The following is a 10,165-nucleotide window of genomic DNA, read 5'->3' on the forward strand; positions in this document are numbered from 1 at the left end:
CATAAAATATTTTCCATAAAAAAGTTGATTCTAGAACAAATCTCTGTTATTAGATCAGTATTTTTCTTTTATGACAATCATTAATACATTTTAAAGGTCTTTACCAGCTTCTTCCTACATTTAAAAGGTCTTTACCAGCTTTGAAAAAATATATATATATATATAAACTATAAATATATATATATATATATATATATATATATATATCACCTTCAAGGCACCTCCTCGCTCATTTGTAGGTGGGGTGAAATTCACCTTTAGAGATGTATTCTCTCAAATTGTTATAAAACACAAAAATCTTCATTTTGTCAGATGTATAGATATTTGAGACGTGTATGACTCGCGTAAAGCAAATCGGGCACCCGTTTAAGTTTAAGACTCCGTCTAGACGTCAAGTTTCCTATTTGGGTCGTCTTTGTAGCTTCCATCTCGCGCGATGCAAATCGGGGTGAGATGCACTTTCTTTTTTTTTACAAACTTTATTTGTTACACTATTTTCATACATTCAATGAGTGCAAAAACATTGTTAGGAGAAACAACATTGACTGTAATTTAAGAGGCTGTAATTTCTCCAGCTGTTACTCTCATGAGCGAGGCAGAAAATAATAGTTGTAACATGGCAAAAAGCTGCTGTGTCGTTTATTGCGCCTCAAACATTAAAACAAATCCAGAGTTACGTGTTTCTGAACTTCCTCTAAGAAGAAAGGACAGTAACAGAAGAGCTCTGTGGCTTCAGGCTTGATCGCCGTCCAAATGACAGCGTTGGTTTCCCCAAAAGTGAGCGGGGCTGTAAAGTGACGTAGATGTTACTCTCATCTATTATTCAAAACCATTCTATTTATTCTAACGTAAATTACATGCCAGTGTTTTATCTTTTTGTTTATTTGTTTTTATTTTAAATCGTATAATGTCTGACTTTTTTGCCATCTGTGAGGAAAATAAATGGGCTCAGAGCCTCAAAATACTGAAATCTGTATTTTTTTAAATCTTTTTTCCCATTTAAGTTGTTATTCTGTTATAGATAACACACAATTATCCTTGTTTTTATTTATTCGTTTAATTCCATAATCTTGGGCTTTTTAGCCGTAAATACAGTCACCGGAAACAAACGTAGGCCTATAAGGGACATTTCGAGCGATACACACCACAAACCCACAGAACAGATTACCCAAGATCCTCAGCTTGAAGCTCGTTGATTGGATGTTTTAGCCGCAATGCATGTTGGGATATGATGTTAATGCGATATGATATCCGAAAACAAAACAAAATAAAAATAAAAATACTTTATTCCGAATGTTCTTGCTTTTCTCTTTGAAAGTCATCACATAACTGCATTGTAATACACGGTTCGGCTGCATTAAATATTACACATCTGCCGTAGTTCTTTATTTATAGAGCTCTGATGGGAAGACTTCTGGACAAACACCTGCCGCCAAAACTGAATATGTGACGTGGATCATAAATATATCAACAATTAAACAACATTTTGCATTTCTTTTCACAAAATACGTCTCCTTGTAGTATCAATAGTAATTTGGCCGACTTTTATGTTTGATCCAATTGGTGGATAGGTTATATTTACGCTCCCGCTGCTCCGATTCTCCGACCCATCTCACGCTCCATTGTTCCCTCACTCGAAAACAAGACCCAGAGATACTTGAACTCCTTCACTTGGGGTAAGAACTCATTCCCTACTTGGAGTGGACAGTCCATCGGTTTCCTGCTGAGAACCATGGCCTCAGATTTGGAGGTGCTGATCCTCATCCCAGCCGCTTCACACTCGGTTGCGAACCGATCCAGTAAGTGCTGAAGGTCGCAGACCGATGAAGCCATCAGAACCACATCATCTGCAAAAAGCAGTGGTGCAATCCTTAGTCCACCGAACTGCAGACCCCCCCCCCCCCCCGACTACGCCTCGAAATCCGATCCATGTATATTACAAATAGGATTGGTGACAAAGCGCAGCCCTGGCGGAGGCCAACCCTCACCGGAAATGGGTCCGACTTACTGCAGAGGACCCGGACACAGCTCTCGCTTTGGGAGTACAGAGATTGGATGGCCCTGAGTAGAGACCCCCTCACCCCATACTCCCGCAGCACCTCCCACAGTGACTTCCTGGGAACCCGGTCATACGCCTTCTCCAAGTCTACAAAACACATGTAGACTGGATGAGCGTACTCCCTGGCCCCCTCCAGGATCCTTGCGAGAGTAAAAAGCCGATCCGTCGTTCCACGACCAGGACGGAATCCGCATTGTTCCTCCTCAATCTGAGGTTCGACAATCGGCCTGACCCTCCTTTGGAGTACCTTAGAGTAAACTTTCCCGGGGAGGCTGAGTAGTGTGATGCCTCTGTAATTGGCACACACCCTCTGATCCCCCTTTTTAAAAAGGAGAACCACCACTCCGGTCTGCCAGTCCTTCGGTACTGTTTCCGACTTCCACGCAACGTTGATGAGACGTGTCAACCATGACAGTCCCTCAACACCCAGAGCCTTCAGCATTTCTGGGCGGATCTCATCCACCCCCGGGGATTTGCCACTGTGGAGTTGTTTGACGACCTCAGTGACCTCCCCCCGGGAGATTGGTGTCGATCCCCCGTCATACTCCAGCTCTGCCTCTAACATAGAGGGCGGAGTTGTCGGGTTCAGGAGTTCCTCAAAGTGCTCCTTCCAACGCCCTAACACTCCATCAGTTGAGGTCAACAACGTCCCATCCTTACTGTACACAGCTTGGATGGTTCCCTGCTTCCCCCTCCTGAGGTGTCGGACAGTTTTCCAGAACAACTTTGGTGCCGCCCGAATGTCCTTTTCCATGTCTTCTCCGAACTTCTCCCACACCCGCTGCTTTGCCTCGGCCACGGCTGAGGCTGCTGCCCTTCGGGCCTGTCGGTACCTTGCAACTGCCTCGGGAGTCCCCCGGGATAACAAATCCCTTAAGGCCTCCTTCTTCAGTCGGACGGCTTCCTTGACCACCGGTGTCCACCAGGAGGTTCGAGGGTTACCGCCCCTTGAGGCACCTAGGACCTTGAGACCACAGCTCCCCACCGCGGCTTCGGCAATCGAGGCTTTGAACACCGACCACTCTGGTTCAATGTCCCCAACCTCCACAAGAATGCCCGAAAAGCTCCGCCGGAGGTGTGAGTTCAAGGCCTCCTGAACTTGGGCCTCCTCCAGACGTTCCCAGTTCACCCGAACTACACGTTTGGGCTTACCAGGTCTATCCAGAGGCTTCCCCCGCCACTCGACCCAACTCACCACCAGATGGTGATCAGTTGACAACTCCGCCCCTCTCTTTACCCAATTGTCCAAAACATACGGCCTCAGGTCCGATGATACGATAACGAAATCGATCATGGACCGTCTGTCTAGGGTGCTCTGGTACCACGTACACTTATGAGCATCCTTATGTTCGAACATGGTGTTTGTTAAGGCCAATCCATGACTAGCACAGAAGTCCAGTAACAAACCACCACTCCGGTTCAGATCAGGGGGGCCGTTCCTCCCAATCACTCCCCTCCAAGTGTCTCCATCATTGCCCACATGTGCGTTGAAGTCTCCCAGCAAGATTAAAGAGTCCCATTCAGGAGCCCCATACAGGACTCTTTCCAGGGTCTCCAAGAAGGCTGTATACTCTGAACTGCTGTTGGGTGCATAAGCACACACAACAGTCAGAGTTTTCCCCCCCATAACCCGCAGGCGTAGGGAGGCAACCCTCTCGTCCACTGGGGTAGACTCCAACAACGAAGCACCCAACCGGGGGCTTGAGAGTATCCCCACACCCGCCCGGTGCCTCACACCTTGAGCAACACCGGAGAAGAATAGAGTCCAACCCCTATCCAGAAGTAAGGTTCCAGAGCCGACGCTGTGCGTAGAGGTGATCCCAACCAGATCCAACTGGTAACGCTCCACCTCCCGCACAAGTTCCGACTCCTTCCCCCCCAGAGAGGTGACGTTCCACGTCCCCAAAGCCAGCTTCTGTCGCCCGGGTCTGGTCCGTCGAGACCCTCTGCCTTCACTGCCACCCTTCTGGCAGCGCACCCGACCCCATCGCTGTTTCCCGTAGGTGGTGGGCCCGCGGGACGGAGAAGCGGAGGTGTTGCCCACGTCGCCTTTTCGGGCTGTGCCCGGCCGGGCTCCGTGGCAAGCCCGTCCACCAGACGCTCGCCGACGAGTCCTCCTTCTGGGCCTGGCTCCAGAAGGGGACCCCGGGCTTCATCCGGGCCGGGTATCCTCACTTCGTGTGTCGTCTTTCATGAGGTCTTGTGAACCAATCTTAGTCTGGCCCCTTGCCTGAGACCAATTAGCCATGGGAGACCCTACCAGGAACACAAGGTTCCAGACAACACAGCCCCCAGGTTCATCAGGGCACACAAACCTCTCTACCACGGTAAGGTGCTGGAGGTTCAAATAAAAAAAAAACATAATACAAATAAATGTATTGCAATGTGCAAAACAGCAACATCTAGAGTCTCTAATCCTTGGATATTACATGTCACTGCATGCATGCACGGAGCACCCGTAGCGCGGAGATCATCATATCATTCTGTCTTGTATTACTTACCAAAATAAAAAAAATAAAATAAACGGCTCGTTCTCGGCCGCGAGCCAGCTCCCGTCGTTTGCTTAAAAGAGCCGGCTCGTTTGAGCGCACATACGGGTTCTTCTCGGGTTCTTCTGCTCTGGCAGCTAAGCATGATGGGTAATCTGTGACGTTTCGTTCTCTCAAAAGTTGGGCAATTTTGCCTTCATGCGCCAATGAGCAGCTCTCATAGGAAAGAACCAGACCCCGCCTCCCACGCTGTATTCAGCTCTTATTAAACATCCATGACGGACGCGCCGGGAGCACACACAAACACGGGATAACCTTAAGCAAACATTTGCTTAAGATATTGTGTGAACCGTTAATATCGTGTAAGGTCAATGAGAAAACAAAGCAAGTTAACTGGAAACCAGTGAAAAGGAAATAAATGGACTGTATCGAACTGGAAACTTTGTTCCGGACTTGTATTCACCTGGCAAACTTTGTGTGCGCCAATTAATCTTGATAATGACTCATGCATTCAAATGTTGTTTTTATGTATTCTACAGTAAAGAGGCTAATACATAATATATATAATAAAAATACATTTCAGTTGAATTCTTCTTGAGTAGCATTCCATAAATAAAATGTTTTACTGAAAGTTGAGGTGTCCAGATCTGAGTCCATCCTCTGACACACCCTCACAGCTTCCTATAAAGCGTGAGGATCTGAGGACCTGCTGCATCGAGCATCACAGTCAGCTACAGCAGGTAAGCTCTGACCCTCTTCTCACTATTTGTGTTCTCACATAAATAATGTTGAACGTATTTATACCAAACCTTTTCCTTAACCACCAAACACTTTTCAGATTTTGACTTTCAGATTTGAGGTTTGACTTCAGAGGACCGCCGTCATGACTCCAGTTTTGCTTTTCGTCCTCTTCATCTCTTTGTCGGCCATTCCTCCGGTGAGTCTGACTCTTTACAAAATGTTTATTCTTTATTTATAGAAAAAGGACATACATTATTTTATTCGTATGAATAACATTGAAGAGAAATAACATGTTTTTTATATTTATAATGTTGTTCATTGGTTTTGCAGGGTGCTCCTGATCACGGAGAAAGACGTGAGTTGGAAATGAAGAATTGACTTTTTATTGACATTTGTTTCTTCTTAGTTTCTCTTTTAAATGTTCCGGTATAATTTGTTTTCTCTGTTGTTTCAGAAGAGTCTTTGGACGCCTCTGACATCATCGAGAGAGCTAATGCTAACATAAGTACGACACAAGTTTCATATTTTCGATCCCAAAACATGATGGCAAAATGACAATAAGACTTGGTATAGATCTCATCTCTGTTCGTCAAAGTCGAACAACAGAATATGAGTTTTCAAAAGTTACCATTGAAGACATTTATGAAGGATTCTTTTCCAAACATCTGATGGATTCAGCTTGTGTTATTTGAGGACATTTTAAGGTTTCTCATTGTTGGTCGGACATGCTTGTGTGATTTGTAACTTGTTAAAATGTATTTTTCACGAAGGGAAAAGCCCTTAGCCTCAGCACATTTGTACATTTCAATGATATTTGTGAAACTCCAGACTCCTGGTACGGATATTCATGAACAAATGTGTTTTACTTATTGTTCTGCAGCTACGCGCCTGGTCGATGGCGACATTATGCCAAATTCAAAAAGGAATGCAGATCCCTGCACGGCTACAGGCTGCAAATGGCCCAAATCTAGAGGACACGTAAACGTACCGGTCTACATCTCCCCCGGATACAGTAAATACACATTTGCCCTCAAATTCAACCTAATGTGAGATCTCATGCTGCAAGGCAGACCAGGTTTGGTGATAACAGTGCTCAGCACCCTGTTCTTTGTCTCTGCAGCCACAACAGAGCGCAACATCATCATCAGAGCCCTGGTGACCTTCCACGCATCCACCTGCATTAGCTTTTTCTGGAGGACCACCCAGCGAGACTACCTCCACTTCTTCCCTGGATCTGGGTAAGAACGCACATTGTAACACAAAGAAATCTCATTATTCTGTGATTACATTTGAACTTTCTAAGTCTGAATCTGATTCTGTTTTGGTTGGTCGTGATGTTGCTTCATGTCAGTGTTTAAGAAAATCATACTTTAGGGGAGGGGCTTAATTTCACTACTTTTTGCACAGGGTCACCAAATATGAATTAACCCTTGTATTATGTTCACATTTTGCACCCTTTCGTAATGTTCGGGTCAAATTGACCCGGGACATATTTCAGGGTTTAAAAAAAATACAGAACTAAATTCAACATGCACAATTCCTTATATATATTGTCTTTAACTCATTCCCCAACAATATAAATGAAATATATGATTAGTTTTTGAAAATACTCTTGGATAGATCAAATTTAACAATGGAAGTGTCCATCGCTTTTTGTGATAAAAATGTAATTTATGTTAATAAAAAAATACACTGTAATAAAAACTAGGTTTTCATTTTGCTTTTCTAGGAAAAATGTATATGAAAATGTTTTTCATTAATGTTTATTATTTTTAGTCTGTCATATAATAATGAAAGCCACACATCCAAAAGTATTTGGCTGTGAAATATAGAGAATTAAACATCCATATAAATGACATAGAACAGATATAAACACAAAGCAAATAAAAACAATTAACAGTCACTATTCATAAAATACAGTATATCCGAAAAATATATTGATGAAGTGACGCTGCAGAACATCATGTGAGTCAATGGGCAAGTGTGTTTAGGAAACACATGATGTAGAACTTCTTCCTGTGTATAGCACAGATGTACTTGTTGCAGTTGCTGCATGTAGTCTGTGTCTTGGAGTCCTTTGAGGGTCCACAGACCTCACAGCTGGCTGTGGGGGTCTTCCAGAAGCTGGCTGTGGGGGTCTTCTTGAAGCTGGCTGTGGGGGTCTTCCAGAAGCTGGCTGTGGGGGTCTTCCAGAAGCTGGCCGTGGGGATCTTCTTGCGGCTGGCTGTGGGGGTCTTCCAGAAGCTGGCTGTGGGGGTCTTCCAGAAGCTGGCTGTGGGGATCTTCTTGCGGCTGGCTGTGGGGGTCTTCCAGAAGCTGGCTGTGGGGGTCTTCTTGCGGCTGGCTGTGGGGGTCTTCTTGCGGCTGGCTGTGGGGGTCATCCAGCAGCTGGCCTGAGTCAAGTTCATCTTCCAATTCGCTGTCAAATTCTGAGTTTACCTCCACATTATCCTCATCTTCAGAAATGTCTTTCTGTTCCACTTCACCGTGTTCTTCTAATGCACTCACTCTCATCCATTTATAAGCTCCAAGGCTCTTTGAGCAGAATATCTTTTGGCCATTTTGTTGGTAGATAATTGTAGTTCTGCACTACACTGTTACTACACTGAGGTTCTGTCTCTGTTTAGTCCCTCCTCCGGCGTGCAGGTGCGAGGGGGGACAGTGCATGGTTAAGTAATGGTATGTTGTTGAGGACATGCTGCCCATCGCAACGGTCGAGTCTGTTGCCTTCAGAGAACTAGTCAGCAAAAAACAACACAAAAACTTGTATTTTTATTGTTATTATTTTTAAAGTAAAGTAAAGTAACGTATTACTAGTTACTTTTATAATGTATTAACTAATAAAGTAACTAGTTACTTTTTGAGAGCAGTAACTATAACTATTACTAGTTACTTTTTAAAAGTAACTTGCCCAACACTGAACACCACACAAGGGTTGCTTATACTTGATGGGGAGGAAAGAAGACGAAAGCCAAGCATAAAAAAACGACTTTTCAGTTTTCTCCAATCTTCTTGTGAAAAGTTGGATAACTATACCTATTTGAGAATCAAACTATTGTTTGACTTTAAATTAAAAAAGGTAAAATGTATATTCTCTATTAGCTACTTTGGAATGTAAAAAAACAACCGATCCCTTTTTCTCACAAGAGGCCAGGAATGTATCAACAATACCTATTCTTATTTTCATATTTATTGTGTGTGTGTGTGTGTGTGTGTGTGTGTGTGTGTGTGTGTGTGTGTGTGTGTGTGTGTGTGTGTGTGTGTGTGTGTGTGTGTGTGTGTGTGTGTGTGTGTGTGTGTGTGTGTGTGTGTGTGTGTGTGTGTGTGTGTGTGTGTGTGTGTGTGTGTGTGTCAGGTGTTGGTCCTACCTGGGCCGACAGCGTGGAAGACAGCGCGTCTCCCTGCAGAAAAATGGTTGTGTGTACCCATCCACAGTGCAGCACGAGGTTCTCCACGCTCTGGGCTTCAACCACGAGCACGTCCGCTCCGACAGGGACCGATACGTCTCCATCCTCTTCCAGAACATTAAGCCAGGTCAGCTCAAACACAAACGCTCTTCTTCACAGGCCTGATTGTACAGTATGAAAATGTAAATGTAAAAGCTGTTCTCAAATATAAATGCTCTCTTGTTCTCTCTTCCTGTGCAGGACAAGCACATAACTTTGAGAAGAAGCGAACTAACAACTTGGGTACTCCCTACGACTTCGACTCTGTCATGCACTACGGAAAGTGAGTGTTTGTGTGACTGTATGTTTTTATGTGTTATGATACTCAGATATTTTACTTTAGTGAAAATAGCTATTCTAGGTTGTAAAAGTATTATTTGACATTTAAAAATCATGCATTCAAAATCAATCATGATAATTATTATTTATCGTTTCCTTTTCTTCAATTTTGGGTATTGTGAAGTCAAATTTCATCCACTATTTAATTAAATCAGTTTTAGGTCTTACATCTAACTTGCCTAGTGAAGAAGCAAGTGTCTGTGTGCTTGTGATGTGTGTGTGCAGCTCTGTTTGCCAAACATGTTGTCTTCTTTTGATCCTCAAGATACAGCTTCAGCAAAAACAACGAACCAACCCTCCTCGCCAAGAACAATCCGAGTCGTAACTTGGGGACTGCTCGTACGATGAGCAAGAATGACATTGCCCGTGTCAACAAGCTTTACGGATGTAAATGTGAGTGGGAAATAATGCTATACTCTCCAAAAGTGGAAACCTAAACACAGAGGATACATCCAACTACCAATATAGCTGTGACAGCAGAACAGGAAAACAGGGTTGAAATATTGTTAATCTGAGAAATTAATTAAAATCTCTTTTTTTTTTTCTCACCAGAAACGGAAGTAAAGGGTCGGCCTCCAGATAATTCAACTCCCGGCTTTTTATGATTCCACCAAAGGTCCAGACCTGCTGGTTAACAGTGGCTAGCTTTCAAATCATGTGCTAATGGATTTAAATCATTTACTCACTTTATTGATTTTAAAATATACTCTTTATGATATGCTTCTGGTTTTACTTAGCGGGTTAAAGACACATTATATTGCTAATGATGTGTCCAGGGGAAGAACATTTAAAACAATTTGAACAATGAATTGATCATAGAGACAACGATGAAATACATGTTGATGGAATTGCTGATTGGTAATGATGATTTTAATGACTTTGTTTTTATCTCTGCAATAAAGTTAGCAATTTGTTCAATAAATATTTAGATATATATTTCTTTTAATTAGAAATGAAGCTGTAATTACTCTCACTTTGAATCCCTAACTATGGATAAGAAATACTCAGAACAAGTACCAACAGAACGATGTGTAAGACATATTACTGTACTAGTAAATATTCTCTATTCAGTTAAAAGTACGTTACTATCG

The 10,165-nt window shown here is 43.3% G+C and overlaps 2 protein-coding genes across 2 annotated transcripts; one reads left to right on the top strand and one right to left on the bottom strand.

Moving 5' to 3' along the window:
- The first annotated feature begins 5,214 nt into the window (after positions 1-5,214).
- On the top strand, positions 5,215-9,925 carry LOC307019064 (low choriolytic enzyme-like). Its single transcript, XM_079649684.1, has 9 exons — positions 5,215-5,485; positions 5,620-5,644; positions 5,744-5,794; positions 6,170-6,301; positions 6,410-6,527; positions 8,645-8,823; positions 8,937-9,018; positions 9,340-9,467; positions 9,627-9,925. Coding segments are annotated over exons 1-9 (771 nt in total). The 5' UTR covers positions 5,215-5,431; the 3' UTR covers positions 9,629-9,925.
- LOC307019067 (uncharacterized protein) lies at positions 7,245-8,775 on the bottom strand. The gene is made up of 2 exons (XM_079649687.1): positions 8,658-8,775; positions 7,245-8,026 (listed from the first exon to the last, which is right to left on the bottom strand). The coding sequence occupies exon 2, from the start codon at positions 7,695-7,697 to the stop codon at positions 7,260-7,262; it is 438 nt and encodes a 145-aa protein (XP_079505813.1). The 5' UTR covers positions 7,698-8,026; positions 8,658-8,775; the 3' UTR covers positions 7,245-7,259.
- Positions 9,926-10,165: the final 240 nt, after the last annotated feature.

Source organism: Notothenia rossii, assembly GCF_949606895.1.
Source record: "Notothenia rossii genome assembly, chromosome: 9".
Taxonomy (NCBI): Eukaryota; Metazoa; Chordata; class Actinopteri; order Perciformes; family Nototheniidae; genus Notothenia; species Notothenia rossii.

Coding starts and splice junctions, on each gene's coding strand:
- LOC307019064 (XM_079649684.1), top strand. CDS start 5,432: ATGACTCCAGTTTTGCTTTTCGTCCTCTTCATCTCTTTGTCGGCCATT. Junction 5,645..5,743: donor TCCTGATCACGGAGAAAGAC/GTGAGTTGGAAA, acceptor CTGTTGTTTCAG/AAGAGTCTTTGGACGCCTCT. Junction 5,795..6,169: donor GAGAGCTAATGCTAACATAA/GTACGACACAAG, acceptor ATTGTTCTGCAG/CTACGCGCCTGGTCGATGGC.
- LOC307019067 (XM_079649687.1), bottom strand. CDS start 7,697: ATGAACTTGACTCAGGCCAGCTGCTGGATGACCCCCACAGCCAGCCGC.